This window comes from Enhydra lutris, unplaced genomic scaffold (genome assembly GCF_002288905.1).
Source record: "Enhydra lutris kenyoni isolate GAN:26980312 unplaced genomic scaffold, ASM228890v2 scaffoldscaffold33, whole genome shotgun sequence".
Lineage (NCBI taxonomy): Eukaryota > Metazoa > Chordata > Mammalia > Carnivora > Mustelidae > Enhydra > Enhydra lutris.
In genome coordinates this window covers 19606085-19632787 of record NW_019154117.1, presented here as the reverse complement: position 1 = coordinate 19632787, position 26703 = coordinate 19606085, and the positions used below count along the sequence as shown (strand labels likewise).

At 41.5% G+C, this 26703-nt stretch overlaps 1 protein-coding gene across 18 annotated transcripts in view; it reads right to left on the bottom strand.

The window, feature by feature from the left end:
* The window catches only part of LOC111153482 (transducin like enhancer of split 4), a 144329-nt gene that overhangs the window by 46441 nt on the left and 71185 nt on the right, over positions 1–26703 (bottom strand). For 10 of the 18 annotated variants that reach the window (XM_022512508.1, XM_022512522.1, XM_022512521.1 and 7 more), the window contains 2 exons: positions 22906–23107; positions 21616–21632 (listed from right to left, as the gene is read on the bottom strand). In XM_022512508.1, coding sequence (XP_022368216.1) covers positions 21616–21632; positions 22906–23107 — 219 coding nt within the window. Of the gene's footprint in view, positions 1–6916; positions 6927–21615; positions 21633–22901; positions 23111–25145; positions 25179–26703 lie in introns of all 18 variants that reach the window. The other 8 variants (XM_022512507.1, XM_022512515.1, XM_022512517.1 and 5 more) reach the window with 3 other exon arrangements.

The window sequence follows — 26703 nt, the reverse complement described above, 5'->3', positions numbered from 1 at the left end:
AAGCCCCCAGTCATAAATATCTGTTATTGAGTATCCATTGTGGATTGACAGGATAGCCCGATATCACACTTTATTTTCACTTCAAATAAATAAATTAGTTAAATTCCATTTCTCTTAATTCGTTCCAAACAGATTCACAAATTGGCACAAAAATGCTCTTATCAAGCCATGGGCCCCAGTTTGGTATTCTGAAAGTAGAAGTAACAATCGTATGTAGCCCCCAACTTAATTCTTCATGTTATTCTCAACAAATATACAGCACTGCAATCAAGCATTCATTCCTCCATGACTCCTACCCAACTACCCCATCTCTTCTGTTCCAAAGTACCAAGGTCATCCTTTTTTGGAGGGAGGAGGGCTAGCAGCAGAGGGAACGAATGGCCTGGAAAGGAAAACTGAGAACAGTCCAAAGGGGCCTCTGAGTTAGGAAATGCAAGTGGTCCTTCCTTAATCTGTGTCATAAATCTTCAAAAGTCAGCTGATAAAAATTACAATCAGAACACTGAAAATATGAGCATCTGGAAGCAAGCATAAATAATTTACAAATTACAAATTATTGGGATGCCTGGGTGGCCCAGCCATCGGGCATCTGCCTTCGGCTCAGATCATGATCCCAGGGTCCTGGGATTGAATCCCACACTGGGCTCCCTGTTCAGTGGGAAGCCTGCTTCTCCCTCTCCCACTCCCCCTGCTTGTGTTTCCTCCCTTGCTGTCTCTGTCAAATAAATAAAATCTTTTTTAAAAAATGACAAATTATTACAGATACTTAAGTCAGAAAGTACTATTAAGTAGTAGTTATATTAAAAAAAAAAAAAAAAGCAAAACTACCCCTGCTTCTTCATGAAAGAAAAAGGACAACAAACTATAAAACCTAAATTAGGTAATTCTATGACTGTAAGAGTATTTTTATTAACTTCCAACAAGCAGATGAGGCTACAAGTGAAATTCTTGTCTGATTTTTCATCTGCATAAATTTCAATTAATCAGATAACAGATTCTGAGCTGTAAGAGGAGGAGGCTACATCTGCTGGATATGAGAAATCTAACAGAAAAACACACACACAGGACTGTGTTTTAACATTCCAAAATGCTGAGTAACAAAAATGGCCTCAAATCACCATTATTAAAAACACATGCCTTCCCCTAGTGAAGTGTAGTCTCGTAAGGATGTGTGACACGTAAGCCCCCGCACGAGTGAACACATCACAACAGCATTATTACAGGTGCACAAAATCAGCATCTATTTGCTTTGGATTTTTGTGCATTTGACAGACATGAAAGGAAGAAACTCAGATACTATCAGTTGTCCTCCTAAGCGGTAGGCGTTTTGCTGGGTCTCCTCATACGCGTCCTCTAATCCTCACGCTTAAGATCCCACACCCAGTTAAGGTCTGCTCAGATGAGATTTAAACGGACCCTCGCGTGGAGGTGGAGAGGAAGCGCTGGAGACTAACCCTGTTCTTCTAATCAGCTCATTGGATAGATTATATTCCAGATGACCGTGGGCAAGTCTTCTTAGTCTTTGTGTTCCACTTTCCTCAGCCTGTTATGATTAAACCAAAGGATAGCTGCAAGGGAAGGACCTAGCCAGCACAGAATAAACATACCCTCAGTGCTAATTATTATTATTATCCAAGATCACAAAGCAGGTGGCAGAGTTGTTTTTAGAATCAATGACAGTGGCTACAAAGCCTGTGCCTCTTCACTCTACACTGAGCAGCCTTCTGGCAATTTTCATAAACATCGAGGAAAGCAACAGGCCACCTCCCGCAACAGGAAGGGAAGCCTCAGGCATGTGTCATGTGAAGGGACTAGAGAAGGTGCGGGCAATTAAGGGGAAGATTCCAGGGCGATGGGCCCAGGCACAGCCAGAGGCAAGGGCCGCCAACCAGAACCACCTGGTCTACAAAGCCATCCCTCTGAGGAACGCACACACAGCCAGGTTGGAAGCAACTGTCACCAAGGCTCAGAGGCAAAAACTACTCACATGTGACAATGACCACTCACTATAACTGTATTTTGAGCCTATGTTTTCTTTCACATTTACTACCTTTGAGCAAGTTGAGGCCTATGGTTTTGGTGGCTTACAAGGAGTAAACTGGGAATTATACTGCAACTTTAAATTTTTTTTAGGGGAAAGTTACACATGCAAAATTTTCTAGATATAAAAATAAAAATCTAAAATATGCAAAGCAGGGAATCAGACCAAAACATTTCATTTGAGGTGGAACCCTCCCACAAAAGCAAGTGCTTTGATATGGACCTATACACAGAATTATTTGAAAGGAAAACTATACTTTAAAAAAAAAAAAATCATACAGTATATTCCCAAGGTAAACAAACATTTTTGAAATCACTTACTGCCAATTCACATATGTGGATTCCAGGAGGTACATCATGAAGGAAAAACCTCCAAGATTAACCCACATTATTTATTTTGCCTTAATGGAATTAGGTTACATTCAGTATTGTTTTAAGTAAGTGGACTATTGGTTGGGGTCTAGAAATTGTTTGGTGATAGGGATATTTTTGTTGTAATGATATTTGTTATAATCAGATTTGATTTGTACATCTCCCAAAACAAATGTTGTGACAACCCTAAGAAAAAATTCAGGATCTCAGCCCAAACAAAACTAGCTCCTTAAAAATTTCATTCCTTCTTGGATGCAAAGACTATACAATTCTCTCTGATATTTATTCTGAATATCTCAGTGATGTATCCTGCACATTTTTGAAAGCCAAAGGCACATAATTTATAGCAGGGTTTCTGAAACCGTGCCCTTTTCACTGGTTGCTGGCATTTAAAGCATGTTTTCACACATCTTGCAATGTTCTAAGACTATCCAAATTGATTGGAATTACATTTTTAAAGCATTTTTAATTGAGTCCCTGGGCTGAGAGCATTCTACTCCCCACCTGGCCTCCCTTGTACTTGTTTCTGTAACAGAAGTCTAACTGTGGCTGTAGAAAGTTTCCACTTAATCGAGTCTTTCTTTGTCGGGTTTTCTGAACTAGCGTATATTCCTTTTCCTTATCTTTTAAATAAAATAAATCTCTACAAAGAAACACAGTTGCTGTTCAGTTTCGATAACCAGAGAAATGTGAATCCCTCTTCATCAAATTTCAAACCTGAGCTAATAAGCACTCAAAAGTGGCATTTCGGGTAGGAGAAAGTAAAAAGAAAAACTCAAGAATTCTCAAGTACAGTTGATCTCACAAAGGATTCTTGAGCGTTTGTGGAGATAAGACTTTCCTAAAAACAAAGTTTTGGTGAGTGGTAAGAATGGGGTGCCCCCAGATATGGCCTGATGGTTCCCAGGTGCTCTGTCACACAGAAAACAGATTAGCCAGGAAGACGGCTCTAACCATCCAGATGAGGTTAATTCTCTTCTCAAAGAGTCATCTGAAAGACTCCTTCTAAAACTTTGTGAGACTGGCTGTGGCCCCTGTGGGGAAGCTGAAATCCTTACCTGCTCAGGTGCCCCTCACTGCCCATCCCCCATGGGAGACCCTCCCCATAAGGGCAAGCACCACCCAGTGCCCGGGTGTTCTCCTGCTCTCCAGAACTCTGGCCCTTCTGTCATTCCTATTAAGAAAATATGGAATGTTCTTAAATCCTAGTCTCTGAGTAATCTGAATTCACATCCTAGGTGCCCTCTCCCCACAATGGGAGGGGTCCCTCATTTTTGTAAGGTCTGGAAGACAACAACGTAGCAGAGCAGAGCACGCATCCCTTAAAGGGTACACACCAAAAGATAAGCAAAGGAAGGTAAAATATTGTCTCAACAGCCTGAAAAGCACAGGCGGTATGAAATCTTCCAGACGGACATTCTAGAGAAACTGAGGTCAATCGAATCTCTCTACTTGAAGACACAGCATCCAGGTGAACCTCGGCCTTCTCGACGTCCACCTTTATGAGAGCTCTTCTCGAATAGGGGTGATGGCAGTCCCACGCCTCCCCTGCTGCAACCCAGGACTGCCGTCACTCCCCAGCACCCCAGATGCTGCAAACACCCTTTTCCCCCTCAGATGCACCCCTGCCAAAGCCCAGACCAAGACTGACTCTCGTGGCCTTGTGAGATTGCTCTGTTCACTCAGCCTGAAGAAAACGAGCTGCAAATAAATCAGTATTATAGTGCAGGGATGTGTGTTCTTCCCATACAGCCGACCTTATTGACAGGGATTAGGTGTATGAGTAGTAAAATAATGAAAAGCAACAAGTCTCCCCTGCTCGACAAGCCTCTATTGGGTATACTCCCTCTCCCCACACAATTAGAGGAATGCCAGAATTGTTAACGGTTTACAGCACTGGAGGGAGAAGTCCATTTTACAGATAATCTGACATAAAAATAAAAGAGGCTCTCCACAGAACGCAAGGTAAACTGTGGGACCTCGGGCCGCGGGCCACTCCTTCAGCCCTGGTGAGGCTAGTGTGAGGCTAGTCGAAGACTAGTTGGTGTTCCCAGCAGCAGCACACTGCTGCCCCAGCAAGGGAATATCTTTTAAAATGAGGATTCAGACTGACAGGAACCCACAAGGTTCTCCCGGTTTGGTCTCCAATTTCATCTGTTATGAGTGGCAAGTGGTTTTTGCTGTAAAATACACAAAAGTCACGCTCTCAGCTGAGGTTGAACTATCCTGAAACACGAAATCTCCTTTGGAATTAAATATGTGCTCGGATCAGCTAAAGTTAATTCTTAACCATCTGCACGTACAAGATCCATTTTGTAGATTTTCTGCAGCAAAATTTTAATCCCAGAATAATTTCCCCCACAGCCTAACACATTTCTTTCTAGTTTGCTGCTTTCTGCTGTCAGTCTGGTGTTTGCTTGTGGAATGCAAGTTGATTTAAATATTAAATCCCAAAAGAATAAATAAAACCAAGTTATTTTTAAATTATCCATATTGTGCACTAAAAATATTAACAGTAAGATTCACGGGGCACCTACTAAGTCTTAGGCACCCCTGAAAATTCACCCTTACCACCTCCCCCCAACCAGGGCCCCATTACAGTAACGAGGACACAGAGAAGGAGGTTGCCCAAAGTCACAATGTTGGCAAATGGCAGAGGGCAGTGTGTGAACCCAGGCCCTCTAATCCCAGAGCCTAAGTTTCTAACCAGTATCCCTAACACTGCTTTTCACCTGCAGGCTGGTTATGGAGGTCACGGCGTGTCACACGCACAGATGTGGACAGGTCCCAACACACACCAGCTTCCCAATATGAAGAAATGTGGTTCAAACAGTGTACAAAGAGCCACCCTGAGTCACCCTTTATGAGGATGTTATTTCAGCCTTAAGAGCACAGCAGACATGATTGAGGGGTGGGAAAAGAGGAGGAGGGAAAACCAAGGCAGGGCTGTCTGTGAAACGGGTCGTGGGTGTGCCTGTGGCCCCCACCACTGCCTGAGGGGCGCAGCGGGCCCATCTACCTGTCTCGGCTTAAGTCAATTTCTCTTGAACTCACTCCTTTTGCCAGCAAGCCTTTTATGGTGTTTTTGCTCAGGTCTCTTATAACTTCGGAGTCATGCTGAGTCAAGTCTGTGGAGTCTAGGTCTCTCTCTTTTCTTCTTCCAGCTTGTTAATGACAAACTTTTTGCCTTGTTGTCTTTTCTTGTTTTCTAACATGCATGAAACCTCCGCCTCCTCCCTCGAGGACTAACCTCTGTCAGAGGCGTCAACAGCTCAGGCCCACGGATGCACCTATTCCCATTCCATACCAGCCCTTTCGGGGATTTCTTGCTCACGAACTTCACATCTACAGCCCTGCACTTGATCACCTCCTACTGAAGTTGGCAAAATATCACCTACGAGTTGAAGCCTAGAGAGCATTCATTTTGCAGTTCTTTTTGGCAAACTGGAGAGTACTGTCACGTCTCCTTTTACTCATAAAGTCACCTCCACTGCTCAAATGATTACTAGTCTCTAGGACCACAACTGCTGCAAAGATTAAAACAACTGAACATTCCCACTGTTAGCATAAACTCAGAATCCATCCTTTTCTCCTATAATTCCTTAAGAGTTGGTCACATGAGGCACTAGAACCAAAGAAGAGCGACTACACAAAGGTACCATCCATCGTTTTTGTCACTAGCAGGGGAGGGAATTCCAAAGGGGAATGGAACACAGAAGAGGAAGCACCAGCCTCCTTGACCCAACGGTGGACAAAGCAGTACCGACCAAAGGAGATCTTAACGAAGGTGCCCAAAGAGCTTCGAACCGAAATTAAAGACCAAACACACAAAGGCATGGCTTAACTATTCTGACCACTCACATACATTTTTAGCAAACCTTTCGATTAATCACAGCACTGAAACGCATTGCTCTAGAGGGCATTTAACTTCCTAAATACAGTGTGTCTATTCTTGCTCAAGGTTTGTAAACATTTCTCTGGCCTCGTGAGGTATGCCAAATCCTTTACTTGCCATCATCGACTGAATGGTGGTCAGGTTTGTTGGTTAAGGTGCCCTTAGACAACTCCTATAGACTCACTGCAGTCAATTCTTTAGAGGAACCTTTCTCCCGAGCACACCCATCACCTCCACTGGCCACCTGGGCACCGAAAACATACCCCACAGTGTTCGAGTCGACACTCAAAGGGAACTTCCACATTCAGATATTTTAAAGGGAGAAATACGCATACAATCCTCGTCCCAGAAGACTTTATATTTTGGGTTGTGACAGGGAAAATACATGCACAAATGAAGCCCCAGGAAGACCAAATGCAAAATGAAATCATCGAGCAGAAGGACAGCAGCTTCTCCAACACTCAATCATTTTCAGTCACACTATGTTGTCCAGTAACCTGCATTGATAATTCCTCATGAATAAAATGCCAGCATTATCATCAGCAGCTATGTTGTTGACATGCTTTTGCTATTTCACTCAAAATACCATTAATTTTCTGGCTTCACAACAGCTGAGCTACTCCCATTTGAATATACAAAAGAGTATTTTGTTTAAGCCAAATTAAAAGCGTTCCAGTAAATGACTTCCATTTTGCTAGCTATACTATTTTAGCATATACTGTTTTTCTTAATCCTCCCTACCTCAACGTCATGTGTGCCATCTCCCCAATCCAAAATACTTCCAGTATTAAAAATGTCTCCCCACCCCCACCAAGTTGGGAAGGGGAAATCCAGAAACTGTCTATTTGTGTTACAGCATTCCTGACCAGCAAAACATCCGAAGGGAAGAAGTCTAGTGTGGCTTTTTAAAGGTTGTTAAGACATGGTGGCCTCCTCAAATCTCTCACCTCTGTGAGCCAACGTAAATAAACAGCAAACTATTTTCCAGTTTAGGATCTGAAAAGAAAACTAGACAGACACACACACATACACACACACACACACACACACACACACACACACACACACACAAAATACACCTTCCATTTTGCATCTAGATAAGTTCCGACAGCCCCGACAGCCCCCATTTAAGTCGAAATGAAAACCTCTACTCCTGCCAAGCCCTCCTGGCATCTCACCACTTTATTTGTTCCCATTTGTATCTAATGCTTTTGTCAACAGTTCAACAAAAGTCAAAGCAAACAACCCACTGCAAACACTGGGGGTAACAGCAACAAGCATGAATCCTTCACAATTATCCAGCCCAGCTGCTCCAAAGCTCTTCCGGGCTGCTTTCATTTACAACAATGTCAACAAAAGGCTGAAACCCAATAACTAGATGGGTCAATATGGCCACTGTATACCCTCTGGAGGAGGAAACGCTGTGCTCCTCCTTTGCTGCTTCAGCAAACATGTAGAATAATTCAGTTAGATGGACAAGTGCTTGTCTAATCATTTGTTATGTGAATTATTCAATGACTTTCCACGTAAACTACTGAACAGGGCTCTTCAAATATTCTGCGGCCCTTTCCAGCTGTCCGACTGCAGAAGCACATAAAGGAACAAAAGCGGATGAAAACAGAAATCATGACCCGAGTTAGTTCCCGGTGATAATCTCTAGTCTAAGAAAGCCAAATCTTTATAACTAATCCTTCTGGGTCTAACCTTGCCTGGCATTGTCACTACAGGCCTAAGCTTCACGATGCCCCGGACTGGGGGTGGGGGGAGCAGACAGCCTCTTACTCAGCCATTCAGGGCAACCCATGAGCAACCGTGGCACTCCACTATCTTTCACCTTGTTCAAGTTTAAAAGCTCCCCTTCTGCCTTTCATGACCACTGCCGGCAGGTATGATACGCATTTACGATTTTCAATGGAGCATTTTGAAAGCATAATTAGAAATGTATTAACGAGCTACAAAGCATAGTTTAGAAGTACCTGTTCCTAAATGACTATATTTTAGAACATCAATCCCCTGGCCTACTTCGGACAAAAATGTTGACGTTTATTTAATGAAGAATTACTCTGAGATGTAACCATTCCAAATCCTCACTTTCCTTTCTTTTCTCTTAAATGTAGGGCTTGTGAAGTCATACATAAACCGAACGACCTGCAAGAGGGAACTCTGACTGGGGTCTGGGCCCCCATCCAGCTGAATCCCTCCCTTAGGACCAAAGGGACATGGCCCCACACACTCTGCCTCCGGGCCCTGAGCTGGGTGGGCACCAGGACCCTGCATTCCCGACCTTCATGCAGGGTTTACCCAAGTCTTTCTGGAGCCCCCCAAGGGTAGACTAAGCTGAGGATTTGAGCATACCTGGACCTGAGGGCAGCCCCTGGCATGCAGCAAAGCTTTGAACTGAGAGCTGGGCTATCTACTACTACAAGAGCACAAGTGAGGGCCCACGTGCTTCCAGCAATGAACTCCAAGGGGCCTGAGAATCTTTTTTTTTTTTTTTAAAGATTTTATTTATTTATTTGACAGACAGAGATCACAAGTAGGCAGAGCAGCAGGAAGAGAGAGAAGAGGAAGCAGGTTCCCCGCTGAGTGGAGAGCCCGATGTGGGGCTCGATCCCAGGACTCTGGGATCATGACCTGAGCCGAAGGCAGAGGCTTTAACCCACTGAGCCACCCAGGCGCCCCGGGGCCTGAGAATCTTAAATTCAGTCCTCGCCTTTCAGATAATCATGAAGGTGTATTTTTTAACTGGATTTGTAACTCTTAAATAATCAGACATATGGTACGAGGGCCTCCACTGGTATTCTTTCCCAGGCCCCATAAATGTTAGGGGTAGGCCCACGGGGGCTAGCATGTCATTTTGGGAACCCCATCTTTTGAGATCACTTCTATGCCAAACGTTCCACTGCAATGCATCTGAAAACCATGCAGGAATTTTCTCCCTTAAAAATTCTTCGGTATTTTTACAGATCCAGGTATGATCCACAACAGGAACGTAAGTACTAATTTTATTTCTATAAACACTTTAAAAACATAAAACATTAAAAAGTTAAAAATAGAACTGAAGGGTTATGTTGTTTATTAGGCCAGTCCATACAGTAAGAATGAAATACCTGAATGCTAGCGACAGACCTTTTCCCTTCTACATTACTTGTGTTCGCTTTCCTTTTCCAGCCTCCAAACAGCCAGATTATAAAATTACTGCTCGTAACACACTTGGTCAAACACAGGTGAAGGAAACAGCAGAGTCAAACTCATGTCTGCTCACCACAGCCAGCGTACTCACTGCAATTTATTACATCGCTGTAGGATTCTCACTTCTCACCGGAAGATCTAAGAATTTTTAGTTCTTGGCATAAAGAATTGTGCTTTCAAAAAACAAGTACTAGACTAGGACACGAAAAACAACTAGAGAATTCTACTTCCTCCTATAGGTCTTTAATAACCCCTGTAACTGGTGTATTTTCTGAGACCTGGCTTCCAGTATCAACTAGAAAGTTGGTAACTTTAAAAAAGATTCTTGAAGAAAAAAATTAAAAGATTCTTGAAAGAAGACAATTTCTTCTGAAATGAAATGGGGCTATTTACTGGGTGCAGCAACAGAAAACTTTTTTGAATCAGAGAAACCACCTGAAAAGCAAGTTGAGGGGGTTCAAACACCCACAAGTCCAGTGGTAAAACATCTGTCCAGTTGTGTTGCTGATTCGTACAAAACACTACCTGAATACGAGTGAAAAGGCACACCCCACCATCAAGGCTGGGAGTCTGCAGAATGTTGCCACTGGCACTGCCGTGGTTGTTTGCTAGAGGTTCCAGGTTTGCACCTATTTACGCATCAGCCCTGGCAGCTTCCCGGGGAAAACTGCCTTCAAAAGGGGTCCTAAACTAGTTTCATATGCAAGTTTTAAAAGAACTCGGGACTAACCGGAAGCACAGAGAAATAAAGAGAAACCATCCATTAATATATTGTATTCTACTCCGAAGGCAGCACATCTCAGTTCCATCCTTTAATGGAAAAACAATCTGAGGGAAGGGATTGTATCTACTGTTTACCATGTACCCCCAAAGACCCAGTTCAGGCCTATTTGCCCTCCAGCTGCCAAATCAATACCTACCAACTTGGGAGTATTTTCTTTAGGCTGCATTGCTCAATTTTCAAGTTCATGTATCAACACCGACAGGTTTCGAAGTCAGGAACCATTAAAATAGTAACTTGGGGTTAGTTGTCTAAGGAAAATCTCTCAGCATCAGGGGGTTTAGCTGTGCCTTTTTAGTATCTAAAGGAAAACACCCACACTGACAGTTCTTCTTACTTAAATGACCATCAATATTAAAGACAAGCGAATCACGTATGGACTAGCATGTTCCATGGACTTTTGTCTTAATACACTTATTAAAGCACTTCTTCTCCCTACAAACTAGACACACAGACTACCTCCAACATGGGACAATTCCTATGTAACATTCCTCTTTCATTCCTCCCCAGGGACGAAAGAGGGGCAACCCATAACGGAGGGAGACCAGAAAAGGGGAGAGGAAGAAAAAAGGAAGAGGAGAAAGGAATTGAAAATGACAAGGGTGAGCAAACCAGTTCACAAGTGAGCATCTGGCACTGACAGGAGGAACTGAGCACAGAGTCTGCGGCTCAGAGCTACCGTCTGGGGCGGCGGGCGGGGGGCGGGGGGCGGGGGGGTGCCAGTTTGGAAATGGGAGGAACTGAAGACAATCCTGTTAGGAGTGGGGGAGTAACTTATCTAACCAAAGTATTATTCCTGGATGCCTCTCTCTAATTTTCTATTAGTCATCGTTTGCTCCATTTTCCCAAGGGCAAAAATGTCACCAACTTAGTTTAAAATTTCCTAAATAAGGACAGACTAGGCTACTACGAGATTTTATTATGAAAACAGATGCCAGCTTAAGCACCCAATTCAGGAGCCTCCCTCTGACTAGCCCAATATGGTTTGATTATAATCCCCAGGCCAAACCTGGGCCTGGGGTTGGAGCAAGGGTGTTGGACGACTCTTGATCACTGTGGTAGAAACACAAGTGATTATTTCAATTTTCTCCAAAGATTATTTTTTCAGGGCAACCCAATAAACCCAATAATGCCCAGATTTACTAGAAAAATTTTTATTCATTTCCCCATGAACCAGAAAGTAAGCTAATAACATCCTACCGAGAGTGCTGTCAGGCCAAATCCCTCCACTGCTGAATGCACTACCCAGGATAAATCTCCCTTCACTTGCCATTCCACCATCCACTTTAGGGCAAGACCCTGGGGACTGCTCTAGATTACCCTCCACACACAGTGTCACAGGCACAAGCCCGAGCGGCCCAATCAGTGCCAAGAAAAGAACAAACTAAAAAAGATTAATTCACAGATGTTCATGCATTTCACATACACTGTGCCCCATGGTCCGTTGCTAGGGCAACGGGAGACCACCAGTGCGAGCTTTATTGGCTTTATGAAGTGCGTCTCAGGGACTATAGTCCGAGAAATGCTGCATAATAATAGTGTGGCTTTTCTGAAGCCTTGTTTTGTGCTTATCCACATTTAACCTTCCGAGTATTATAAAGAGGCATCGTTATGCACAGCCTTCAAACCCTCCCATCACCACCACCAAACTGCCTCAACTTTCTATCTAAAAACATTAAAAACGCATCTCCTGGGGGTCCATTTTGGGAAGATCCACGTGAAACTGCTCAACCAGTTCCATTAGGGAAAAAAAGAAGACCTACAACCATTTAACGATCACTACATTAGTGAAGCTGACCACATCAACGATTTCTGAGCAGAACAGAAGCCACTACAAAACCAAAACACGCATATGCCCCTTATTTCCCGTGCATGCGGAGGAACCTTGCCTTTGAACAACCCAGTTGGTTTTAAAAACCAGAAGGAACAGCAGGAACCAGCAAGCCTTACTGAGCCAAAGTCTTTTCTTACTGAACAGAACTTTCTGTGATACCTACATGGGGACGGCAGCCACATTGGGCCACTGAGCACATGAAGTGTGGCTAGTGCAACCACGAAACTAGTTTTTCTTAAAATCTTATTTCATTTTAACAAATTTAAATTTAAAATCACGCGACGAGGGGCTAACGTAGTCATGCAGTTTTAGAGGCTTACCAAGACAACTAGGTATGTTTTTAAAAAGTTCACAAAATGCTGCCTCTTCATGCTTTTAGTTTCTGGTTAATTAACACAAATATAGCCCCAAGTAAATACACACAGAACAGTATTCAGGACTGGCAGTCGCTCACTGTGCTGGCTCCAAACAGCCCACGGCCGTGGCCTAATCAGCCAGGTTCTTTGTCCAACAGGCCCAGGGATGAAGACTGACTTCCCCTCCTCCTCCCCAACCCCCCCCCACAACCCAGCCCAGGGTGGGAGGTTAAAATCACAAATGTCACAACTCTCAGAGCAGTAGCACAGATCAAGTGTTAATCTAAAGGGAAGGGGTGGGTGAGGGGGAGAATACAGGCTGGCTGGGCGAGGGAGGATCTGGAATGAAGAGGAGAAAAATAAAGCCAGTGAATAGATCAGTAGAAGCAACAGCTTACATTCAGATTCACAGGAGAGCGAACACACCGAGACAATCATTTCCTGGGAAAAGCTCAAGCCTAATGAGAATTTACTCTGCTCCTTTATGTGACAACCAGCCCCTTTGTGGCACGGGCTTCCTGACTGACAGGAACCCAGGGCCCCTTAATAGGATTTCCATATTATTTCCAACACCTGCCCAGAAGTTATTTGTTTACATTGAAGGAGGCAAGATTCTCAAATCAGACATCTGCTTCTAGTTCAGGCATATCTTAGGAAACCATCTAGAAAGCAGCTTTGTTACCATGGTGACATTTTTATTTTCCGCCTTTAGTTGGCTCAAAACATTAGCATTTCCAATTTTATTTTGTTGTTCAAAAGGCCAAATGTCGCTCAAGAAAACAGAAGTTTAAAGAAAGATAAATGAAGATTATAGTCAAAAATTTCTACAATTAAAATGACCATAAGTAGTAAATAAAAATGTGTTATTATCTCGCATACCGGCCTCTCTCATTGGGTGGCATCACTAACCTGTTTACTTCCCCCCTTCCTTCTCTTCCTCCCCTTATATCTGAATACTCAGCAACCTGAAAAGTACCAATTTTGAAAGGCAGATTCAAGAATCCTTAGGATGTGATACAATTAAATAATGAGTCCATTTCCATGAAAAAGAATTCCTCTTGCTCACCCTATCACCGTCTTAGAAAGCTCACTTACAATAGTAATACTTAAGACATTTTAACTTCCACCCCACTGCAATTCAGTACAAGGGTGGCGGGCGGCGAAGGACAGGAAAGCATAAGCTCTTCTTGCACGTTTGGAGGTTGCGGAGGGGATGGACTATTCGACAGCGAGGGAAGGAAGGGAGATGATGCAGGAGTGGGCTCCACACAAGTACATGTGGCTATTTTCCACGGGGCTCACGCTCAACCACAGGCATTGGGGGGATCCCCTGGGTGGGGGGAGGAGGGTGCTTAATCACCAACTACAACTATCATAGATAAGTAGGAATCTAAGTTACAATACTAGTAAGGGAAGCCCAAAATGTTTTTTATAGCACTATAATTTACTACAGGTGGAAACAACTGGGATTGGTTCTGAATAATGTATCTAATAAAGTTAAAGTAACAGTACTTTGGTTCGATTTTTAGATTCAAAGTAAAACAACTAAGTATTCAACTCTAAGATTTAAAGTTTTGATTTGACAGATCTAAGCAGCATTTAGTTAGTCTTGAAATATGATTTTATTACTTGCATTTAATGGCAAGCTTATTTCAAAGAATCTAAAATTCTTGCAGAAAGTACTACTCAGCCTTCAGCACACTTCCTTTCTAGTCCTCTTTCATGAGACCCAAATTGTGTTCAATCCTGTCCCAGAGCAGCTGCCATGTCTAATCTAATAATAATTAGATATGACTCCTCTTTACCTCTGAAAATATAACCCTTAGTGATGGCCCCCAAGAGTAGGAAGACTTTAACTGAAAAGATACATGAATTCCTCCAAACCAACACAGAATGAAATACGTAAGTTGGATACAGGTAAAAGAAATGATTACCGGCAGAGAAGTGAGACTATGCAGCTACGCCAGGTGATCTTAGAATTTTGCCAGAGTAGTTATGAGTAAATATTACTGGAAGAATACAAAAAAAGATGGTGAACAATTCTTTGGAATAGTTCTTTTGGATGAATCACCTACATTTTGAGAAAAAAATGCTTTGGAAATTAAAGTGCTAGTTAAAACATTTAGTAAGTCTTGGGCCCCTCTAAAAATTCAAAAAATTTAAGATATTAACTTTACCATGCAATAATTTCCATGAAATAGATGGAGTGCACTCTAATTAAGAAATTTGTATTTCTTTTTTTAAATTTCTTTTTAAGAAATAAAAGAAATTACTTATATTTCTTTTTTTATATTTATATACATTAAACACCAGGATGACAATGTTTATCTAATAAGGAAGAGGACTGGTTCATGGAGGAAAAGAAACCACCCTTGCCAAAAATCAGCTGGGGAAGGTGGACCCCACCACCAACCTGCCCCCGTTAATTATTATTCGTTCTGCCCGGGTGATCAGTCGTGGAGGAGGGCACAGCCAACAAGCATGTCTCCCCCAGTCACATCATTAATCCATTCATGCTTGCCACCTGAGGACCAGCTATGCCCTAAAGATATTTATTCATCTGTCTGACAAACAAACAATTACAACATATTTTCTGGAATCAGGGCACCTGTTACGTTTCACACAGCTCACATGCCTAGAGGCAGGTATCAATTAATACTGAACAAATTATTGCATCATAAACCCACAGAACAAAAGTTCCTGGTTGTCCTTTGATACAGTAACTCTAAATTATAAAATACACATTAGAAACAAATACTTCTATAAAGAACAAAAAAGCAACAATGATGCTGAAACATTTAATTTCAAATTACCTTATTTTGTAAAATTGAAGAATTAAACATTGAATGCTTAAGAGACATACTTTAAAATATTAAACTATCCCCTTACCCTCAACCCCCAAAATGAAATACAATTACCACTGTGTTTATGTAGCTAATGGTATGATCAACTTTATTGATGAAACATACCCTATGGCATAAGATTTTTATTGTAAAATTCACTTAAAGTATGGGATTGAACTACGTAAGAAACCATCTAATTCCAAAAGCTTGGAAAAATATCAAGCATTATCTCTGAGATTCAGGAAGTTAAAGTGACTTGCCAGGAAGTTAAAGTTACACAGCTTACTAGAGGGAGAGAGGATTCTTAGCAGGGTCTGGATTTTCCTAATTCTATTACAATTCCCATCTTAACTAATCCTTGATTTGTCTTCCTATACAGTTCCAACAAAGAAGATTAAGATTCTTACCCTCAAGCAGCTAAAAATTTAATGGCAGAGAACTTTATTCTGTTGGGGCACACAGCATCTATAGATCACCACCCACAAGGAAACAGATGTACTTAAAATATTTTAAAAATCCTACTTAAAAATCCATTTTTAAAGTCCCGACTTAAGCAATATTTATGTCTGGAAAGTGGAGTCGGATTTCAAATAAACACCACAGTCTGTGTTTGAAGGTTAAAGGATACAAAGAGAATTCTATTTATCACTGATCAGCATCATTTCTAGATATTTTACTCCCTAGTTTATTAGTAAATTTCATTAAACTGTTCATTAAACTTACGTGCAAATCATTCTTCTACCCATTTTCCCAGCATAAGAAAAAGACTTTCCCTGGTATGACTGAGCAGAAAGCACTCCAGCCACCACAAGAAAGCACAGAGAGACATCTAGAATATGGGCCATCCTACAGAAAGCTAGACCAGGTTCTTCAACAAGTCAGTGGCACAGGAAAAAATTTTAAAAGTGAAGGAAACACTTAAATTAAAAGAGACCTGAGAGATATTACAACAAAATGAAATGGATCCTATCTGGACCCCATTTCAAAGCTAACTAATTACTGGAAATCATCAAAGAAGTTTGCTTATAGGCTAGGTATTAGAAGCTATCAAATAAATACTTTTATTGAGTGATTAGGGGCATTACATCTATTACTAGACCAAAAAATGTCTATTATTTAAAGAGATGTGTTCATTTTACATCCTGAAGTACATACAGGCAAAATGCATGCTATCTGGGTTTGCTTTAAAATACTTTAGCAAAGAAAGAAAGGAACAGATTAAAATGTGGCTGAAAACTGAGAGCTCTTACACCTTGATGTTAAGTATATGGAGGATCTTTGCACTATTATTTTTACTTCTAAGTATATTTCAAATTTTTATTAACAAAGAATCAGACTGAATCATCCAAAAAGCTTTTCTTTGAGGGTGGCACTGGCTATGTGACCTTGGACAGGGCCTTAACACCTCTAAGACTTTCCTCATGTCTGAAAAAAGACTAATGAGCATATATGCCTACCCGCCCTCCAGTTGAAATCGGAACTATGAGCTACACACGCAGCAGTGGGACTGAGTAGGAATCCACCTTATTTTTCCTGAGGCCAGAACAGATAAGATGCAGTGTCCAAGTTACAGTCCTTAATTACACAGCTTCTTTTCTCAGATTACTGATGACTGAAGGAAAAAACAGGACATAACGCAAGCCCCAATACAGTTTAAGTTTGGTGGTGGTGTTTTTGTTTGTTTTATTTTTTATTTTTTGTTTATACTCTCTCCTTAGTATTCCTCTTTTAAATCCAGTCTCCTCTTACTTTATGCCTTTGTCTTTCTATAACACAACCTTCTAAATCCTATAGTAATGAAAATTAATCCCACCAAGCTTTCTCCTGAAAGGTAAAATTACAAACATTCTTATTTTAAACAGTTGCATGTGGGTGAGGGGAGGTTAAAAAACACAACTGCCTGGACCATCTGGTTATCCCCTCTCCCACTGCCCCCCCACTTTCTTTCTCGAGTGGCTTCCACACAACACATGCCAAAGGGTTAAACATATAAAAGGAACACTCTTTTTGGACTGATACTCCTTGAGCCAGGAAACAAAACAAAACACAACACCAAATCACATGGGTCACACAAGATCCTGGAACAGAACCTTAACCATTAAGTCTTGATGTACAAAGCAAAGTGGCAAACAGAAGTAATCATTCTGTTATTCTGATTCAGGCTAAAAACACACTTTCACCTCTAACACCCAACTAATGAGGTAGAAGTGCTTTCTTGGCCTGAATCACATACTTGAATTTTTATGTAAAAATAGCCTGAGTCTAATTCTCTATTGATAAACCTTTATTGCCATCAGAAAATAATCGGAGACGAGAAGAAAAGCAACACATGATGATGTAAAATTTTAGTCATCCGCATAGAACAAACACCAAAATACAGCTGAGGCAGAATGAACGGGCACTGCCTTGGATGCGACTAATAAACAGATCATTTATGAAAATCCTTAAACAAAAACAAAGATTCACATGGGCAGCGGGAAGGCGTGGAGGGGACACACAGTATGTACACTCATAGAAAAGCATTTAGCTTGAAAAATAAATGTAAGTTTAGAAAGATAAAGTGCACCATCTATACTTACACTAGCAAAAATTACAAAAAACTATAAATTTCAATACTAGCAGATTGTGTGAGAATAAACACGGCATTTTAAGGTGGTACACTGTTTTTGGAGATTAATCTGGCAATGTACAAGTCACTAAAAATGGTCATACTCTGATGAAGCACTTAGCATTTTGGGGAAGACGAGCCAATGAAATAATAAAAGCACCACCACTTTGTAGGAAAAAAATGTACTTATGCTCCACTTTACAAATAAAAAAATGGGAAAGCCTTCCCATATCTGACTCGAGGTTATGATATTTGGGATAAAATATACATTAAAAGGACCAATGAAGTAATAAAGCTTGCACAATAATATCAACTTGGGAGGGGCCGTGGAGCTTATCAATAGTTGGTGACAGTGAATTTTGCTATTTCTATTGAAACTTGTCTTCATTTGTATACCATTATTTGGTATAATAATGCCCCATAGAGGGCATTAGAGACATGTAGACAAATTCCCTAGCAAGTTTTGGGTAACTTGGCTTCCATAGCTCTCAATCATTATCCTCACATCAGCCACTCAGAAGAGAATGGACAATGATGTGAGGAACGTGATGACTTCTCCTCATGAACTGCTACCACCCACAACTGGGCAGCCCCTGGCAGCTTGTGGAAATATGTGCTCTGTCACCACTTTGGAGCCAATCAACTTTTACCTCTTTGCCCTCAGGAGGCATGAACACTGGAAGGTTCCACCACCCTAGAAAATGCTTCCTTGGTTTCGCTTATGTTGTTTCAAGGGATGAGAGAAACGGTACTAAACACTCCAGAAGACGGTGAGAAAGTCGCCAGTGAGGAGAGGAAGGCGGGAGACTCATTCTGGGGGGCCTCTTGGGACAGCTAAATTTGGGCATTCCAACCTACCACTAAGGACAAGAGTGGATCATGGTCCATGTTTCTGGGGCTTCGTTTTGGACACATGGAGTTACTAGATAGCCACGTGACAAGCAGGTGCCCTGAACCCTTACCTCGACAGCCCTAGCATACACCCCGTTCTGGTTTCTCTTCCTCAAATAAACTTGATTCTTGGGCTCTCATAGTGCTTTCTCCTTTAGGTTCATATTTACATTCTCTACCCTTGTTGAAAAACTTCAGATACAGGTCTGTAAATAAAAGGCTTAGGAATGAACTTGGCTACTGGAGTTATAGAAAACAAGATCAATAAAGCCAATAGCATGTGGTTTGGTGGCCACAGAACTTCCAAGAAGAGAAAGGAAAAGGAAGAAAAAGGCCCAACACTTCAACAAGTGAATTTCTCTCATTTTACTTGACACCTAAAAAGGTAAAGCACCTTAATTACCTGAATCTTTACAGTAAGTTTAAATTACATTATGAGTTATTCTGAAATGTGCCCTGTTTAATAATCTGTAACGTCAAGAAAACATTTTAAAGTGTCTCTCACAATTAAACCCATCCACAACCTTGTATAAATCAAAATTTTGCTACCATATCAAAATGTTACACTGGGGCTGTATAACATTGCCCACATCCTCATTACATGCAACACTAATTACTACCAGCAGATTCAGAATTTTCTGCACATTAGAGGCTTTTAGAGGAGCTATAAAAAATTTCAGGCACCATTAATTTAAATTTGTATTGAAATTTCCTTTTGACAGATGGCCAAAAATTACTTATTATTTAGAGTACCAGAGCTGCCTGTTTGTACATTAGAAGAGGAAAGGGAAAAATTAAAAGCAAGAAGGAAATTTATGTCACGTTCATTACCTGTTAAATGTTAAGGAGCATTATCCTGCATGAATAAATTATTTCATACAAGCCTGACTCCAGCTGCAGGCAACTGGCACGCTCTGGCTGATAAAAACCATCTCAAGTCACACAGCAGACAATCATAAAAAGCCCCTTAACCAGGAGCCACTTAAGGGAGGATGAGGACGATCAATGGAACAAGCAACTAACTGCTTTTCTGAGCATCACAGAACACATTGATGAAAATTAGCAAACTTGTTTCACCTTGCAAAGCCAGAGCACAGCCCCAAAACTGACACAACTTCAAATCTTGAGAACCATACCCAACAAAAACATCTATTTATAGCTACTGTTCCATAATTTATAGCTACTGTTCCGTACTGTTCCATCTTGATTTATCAAGGCCAAATCGTCCACCTCTATTTCCTCTTTGTTTTCCCCCTGGCTTCTAGCTATATAGACACTCACTCCCAGACTCATCCAGAATGATTATAGATGATTTCAAAATACGCCCTACTCTGGCATAAGGGAATGTAAAATGTAATTGACACAAAAGTGTGCACTGGAGTATGAATATTTTCACAGTCTTCTCAGAGTGGGGCAGGAGAGGAGGCTTTTGTTTAGTTCACTGGCCTGCCTTAAGGTATGTATTTATCATAAGGAGGTAGGGAATGTTTATATTATTGGCCCCAGAAAAACTAGACAGGCTTTCCAACAGCTGCTATCAGCTAATCCTGGTCAAGGAATTTACCTACCACTTCCTAAGTACACATGTGTGGAACACTCAGATCAAAATTGCTTTTTTAAAAATCTAGGTCCTGATATGCATATTACACAACAAAATACACAACTGTAAAAGCATAATTAAATAATTCAGTGTGTGCAGTTCCAACTGTAAATGTTGACATTTCTATGGGTGTACAGACGCCCTTTCAAATTCCAAGGACTCTTGAAGGGTAAAATAGATACTTAATTTTTATTTTCCATTATGTAAGGCTTTTGGGAAAAAAGACAAGGAGTAAAGAGGCGTTCAAAGTGACAGCACAGGTGGTTTCGGGGAAGATTTTAGTCTTCATACGCATAACTTCATTAAAAACTACAAGTAGCTGACTATGTTCTAAAACAGTTGTTGCAAAATACAAGGAAAGGACTTGACAGCATCTGTGCACTGGCCAGTGCTTGAGAACTGCCTTATCCTTTTAATCTCTACAGAACACATACATACAGGCAATTACGCATAACACAGTGGCATATTTACATTGTGCCTGGCTCAAAAGTGATCAAGCAATTTTCATATTTTCTTCATTTCCTGCCGTGGTAGCCAGTTTTTCTTGTTTGCTTACTCTATAAATTCAGGCATCCTTAGCACATCCCATTCTGGTGTTACACAAGCACATCCAAACCATTAGTTCCTACATACTTTTCCTCTTTCCCTACAACTTTGTTGGTAAAGAGATAGAGAGGCAGATAAGAGAGATGCAAACCCTAAGGAGAATAACTTGCTATACTGGAACACAAAATGTTGTTAAATAAATAAATATCTTTCTGGCAGAGAAGAATGCTTTCATACATTTTGTTAGGGAGTTTTGTAGGATGGAACGGTTTTCTAAAATGAGACTAATGTATATTTCTTATAAATCAATTTATTTACTTTTCATTATCATTTATCTTACAGTCAAACCCTGACTGGAGAAAAAGTTATTCTTCCTCACAAAGCAAGACATATGAAAGAAGCAATGTGAGGCAGATTTTCCATAGTTCCATCCTGGACTACAAATCCAATTGTGATAGAAAAATGAGACCAATATTTTCAAAAATCTCAACCACACACACACATACAACTGATAGTAGTCAAAAATACAGTTAACCACATTTTGGTAAAGCCCACCAAATCATTCTGTAAATCTCAGAGAATTCATCATCGTTAGATTTATTCAAATCATTTAGAGACCTTCTAAGCCATCCCTTCATCTGTGAAGTTGAGTCCTACCTTGATGGAGTCTCTGTCTACAGGCCAAAGAGCAGCAACACAGGTGGTGGAAGAAGAAAAAAGAAAAGTACCAGTTAGTTTACATAAAATCATACATTTATCAAACTTGATCTCTGCTAAATAATAAATGGCACAGATGTCATCTTTGCAGTAAAGTTAATTATTAATACTGCTCCACGAGATCCACAAAGCGCCAATCTACCTCTGACACAATTTCAGAAACTAAAGCTGGATATTCAGATTATTTATACTCTTATCAACTTGTCCACTTAAAAAAGTGTTCACAGTCAAGCTTCAGCTCTGCATCATAGCATTAATGTAACTGGATGAGAAATATTACAGTGCTTCCAACATCAGATATGGGAAATTTATATTTATGTGATAAAAATCATTTACCCAAGATTGTAATTCACAGTAATGACACTAAAACAGGAGTAGATATGAGGCTTTAATTATAACCACACCCTTCTTAACCAATCAACCACCCATGGGCTAACTAAATTCCCACAAAGGAATGCTGGGAGACTTCTTCATTTGCTTTTCTGCAGCTAATAAAAATTATTAGTAAGCACCATACAAACATAGTCACATCAAGTATCTCTGAACCACTCAGATACTTTAATGGAGGGAGAAAACCAATCTAGAAGGAGCACAACTGTCCTTTAAATCAGTTATGAGCATAAACAGTTGTGCTGTTCTTATAGGAAGAAATGAGTTAATTTCAAGCTTCTAGACAGCCTGTGTAAGAGAGGTAGTTAAACCAACAGATTTCATTAATTTGGGCTGCACTTTCTCAATTACTAAGACTATTAAAATTGTTTTCTTACCTGAGAGATTTTTACTGCACCATATAGGCTGATCTGATTTATAAATAATAATTGACTGTCAAATTATCAATTGAGTGTTTATCAGTAAGCCTTCCCCAAAATAGATTCCCCAAATAGAATAGGTCAAAATCAGCTATTAATGCCACTCACTATTTCAAACACAGAACACTGTGGGATTTCACGACTGATTTAGACTTGGGGAACATAGGAGGGAGCACGGGATCAAAGGCAATAACCAGGAAATAGGACCCCTTGCCTTTGGGGACTGCATTCACTGTTGCCAACCACCAGGGGATCCTCTGGAAAAAGAGTGCTTCCAATCATTCATTTACCTTCCAGCAGAAATCCTTTGTGTAGTCACTGGGAAAATTAAATCCAGAGACAGAATAAAAAACGGTATCCAGGACCCACCCTGGGTGGCAGGCAGGTAACAGCAGACTGACATCTGGAGAGAATCACTCACCTCTTTGGTGATCGTTGTCATGGTGCTTCTTCTCGTCTTTAATTGGCAGGTGAGACTGGCCTCCCAGGGCACTGGAGAGGGCCAGAAGGCCAGCGCTGCTCCCGATGGGAGGAATGGCAGGGGGCTGAAGCCCCGAAGGGTGTGGGGTCAGAGGCACCGGCAGACCATGTCCATGTGATAAATGCTGGGCCTGGAGTTGTTGCTGCTGTGAGGAATGAGACAAAGATATTGAACTTGTTCCCTATAACCGCGTCCCCCCTGCCCTGAAAAGAAACGAGGTGCAAAAGGATCACGGAATACCCAGCACCCACGAAGGATTTGTCCTTCGTATACAGATTTTTTAGAAAAGGGAGGGAGGGAGACGTAGAGTGGAGACATGCTCTTTTTAACTTAGATTTGGGGGGTTTGCACCCTACTGTAAGGAACTTAATTTTTAAATAGTGAAATTAGCTAAGTACCTTTTAATAGCTGAAACTCAGATTTCTTCAACAAAATGTCTGTATTTTGTTCTCCCAAACATACGGCCTTGCTAGCGTACATTTCTAATCAAAACATATACGTGACTAACTGTTAAAGCAGTTATGTTGAACAAAAAAAGCTGAAAATTGAGAAAATTAGTGTTAACAGTTCTCCCAGAGCCACTGCACAGCATGCAGCGAGAGTTAATTTGAAAGAGAAAACCTGAATTAACAACCCAGAAAAGGAAACTGGTTGCAGCCACCGTTTTAAGCCCTTTAAGTGTCCTCAGCGGTACTTGAGCAAATTACTAAAGAAAATCTAATGTAGCAAGGCTGGGGTCCTCCTGTAGGCTTGCTCAATAATGCTGAAATAATTGGGCACTCTGTGCACGTTTAGTGATGCTCGAACGGAAAGCTAGAGGCCTGCCCTCGCACTCTTCTCCAGCGGCCGCCTCTGTGTTGTGACAGGTTTATCTGAGTGGGACTGTGATGCATGCACCGGTAACCGTGCTGACAAGAGTTTAAAGTCATTTTCCCCAGCACACTGGCGACACATGGAGAAAGCCCTCGAGAGCTGGAACGGGAGTGCTTGACCTCAGCAGAGGCCACAATCACGCTGGGCTACAGGAACTGCTCTGGGCAGGTCTGGCTGCCTCCTCCAAGTGGGGAGGAGGAGAGGGAGGTGAGGGGAGATCTCCCAAGTTAAGTATGTCCTTCCATAGGAACCCCCTTCCACTGGAGACCTGCTTAATGGTGTTCCAGGAGAAGAAGTGCTGAGGAATTCTCAGACTAACTTTTGCAGCAATTGCATTTTAATTAATGCCTTCAAGTAAATCACTTGTCAGATCAATCCTATGATAGCCCAAAAGTCTTCTAGAATCTTTCAAGCAGGACCGCGTATGCTGCTCCCCTTCACCGATAAAAAGGATCTTGAAATGCTTTTTTTAATATTTAAAGAAAATACTTCGAAGAAAAAAGTGAATGGTTTTTTCCTCCTCCCCAAATCACTTTTATTTCCTTCCTCTTCCCCTCTACCTGTCGTCTTCCTGTGTCTGACTATAAAAGTCAAAGTACAGCACTAATTAGCTCTTTTCTCCAGGTGACCTGCAACTGTTTTCTGGCTACATGCACTTAAAATACAGTCAATAAAATAAAGTACTAACACTTTTTTTAAGGTACTAATACTTTTAAAGCAAGTTTACATATATAACATCAAAAAATCAGAGCCGTGATCCAGATATTCCGCCAACTGACAGCCACCCCACAGTCCTGCAAAGCACCACCTAACTGGATAGTTCAATGCGGTATATTTCTCCTTTTGAGTAGCCAAAGTCATGTTCATAATTTTTTATATACTATCACTTAGCTGTGACCAAAAAGCATGAGCACATGATCGTTTTTTCTCAATGTCCAGAAAATAACATCTATGAAGAAAACAAGGCAAATATTTGGCAAATTTATTTCAAAACCTTATTCAACAGCAATCACCAGAAACTGCTCCAATTCCCTTCCTCCTCTAAATCTTGTAAGACTTCATGTGTGTAGGTCGGGCACGCAGCCACTTTGTACCTCAGATCAGAGTTCAATTGGTGAGCATTTATTAAGAGCCTGCAAATGTGTCTATCTTATCACCCTTCCCAGACGCTAAGCTCTGCGAGTCTGTATCTGATGCAAATCCTGGCTCCCTGCACGCACTGAGACTCGGAATATCTGGGCAACTTCAAAGTATGTACATCGATTTCATTAGACATTTAAAAAAAAAGCCTCAGTCGGAAACAATACCTTCAATGATCCAGGTGTTTCACTTCTGTTTTTCTATCTCAGGGCAAAAAATGAGCACTATCACCCTCATTTTTCCAACCAACCCGGAACATTTCAAAGGCAGAAAAGACGCCCCAAGTCTGTTGCACAAGCCATTCACAGGAGAGACTTCCTGAGAGCCTCACCATCCCACCTCAAAGCCTCTCTGACACCAGCTTCTCCCCTTCTCCCCATCTGTCCATCTTTGAGGAAGGAGGGGCCCTTTACCTTTCTGAGGCCAAGACCCTTCCCCGCCTACACAGGCCATGTCAGCTGTCCATCCCTCCTCCTTTCAATGCTGTTGACTGTCTAGGGCTCACCCCACCTTCAGTTGTGCGGTCACTGATTCTGGCCTTCGGCTAGCCAGCTGGATACCCAGCAGCCCTAGAATTTTGAGATGAACTGCCGAGCGAACGCCAAAAGAACTTGGGGTAGCACTTTTTCAAAAGGGAAAAAACACTGTATTTTAATCACTTTTTGTGTCTTCCACTGCCCTTAATGTGTACCCTGTACATAACTGGCACTTTGATAAATGTTCGTTAAATTTAATTAAAATAACCTTTTTTGCCCTCTTCAGTTACTGGAGTGTGTGTGTGTGTGTGCGCGCATGCGCACGCCCTTGACTTTGCAGAGCCAAACTTCACTAAAAACTAGTGTAAATTTGCTCTTTCCACTTCTCAGGAAACCCTTCCTGCGCGCACATGCGCGCGCACACACGCACGCACACACACACACTTACACTTCCTCTTTAACTCCCTATAATCTGGATTCCAGACCTAACCTTCACATGAAACTGATGAGCACCCAGACCGCAACTGGCTGAAGATTTTACAGTTTTCTCTCGTGACATACACGCAGCCAGAGATCTTACATCTTTGTTGAAACTTTCCTCTACCTGCTGCGGAATACCGCAGTGACCCCAAGGCCCCTCTTACCTGTCTGAAATGTTCTGCCATTAGCTTTCCTTGTTTTTTTCCTTCTCCTCACTGAAGAGTTAACAGTCCTTAATCTTTTGTTCTTCTCCCACTCTCTGGTAGCCCAGGTCTAACTTCTTGCCACACAACTCTGCTTGGCAGTCCAGCATTACGTTAAAACAGAAATGTTTAGGGGCGCCTGGGTGACTCAGTGGGTTAAAGCCTCTGCCTTCGGCTCAGGTCATGATCCCAGTGTCCTGGGATCGAGCCCCGCATCGGGCTCTCTGCTCAGAGGGGAGCCTGCTTCCTCCTCTCTCTCTGCCTGCCTCTCTGCCTACTTGTGATCTCTGTCTGTCAAATAAAAAAATAAAATCTTAAAAACAAACAAACGAACAAACAAACAAAAAAAAACAGAAATGTTTAACACAAACGCCCTAGGTCACATCCACTGGCTCAGGTTAACCAGCCACCATTGATTTGTTTTTCTTCTGTGCTCCTACATCCTTAATCACCAAATCCTATCAATTCTCAATTCCTTGTATTTCTACCACCACCATACCCATCAGACCCTCATCGTACTCTGATTAGAACAAGCCTCCTGTTAGCTCACTTGAATTCCAATGAAT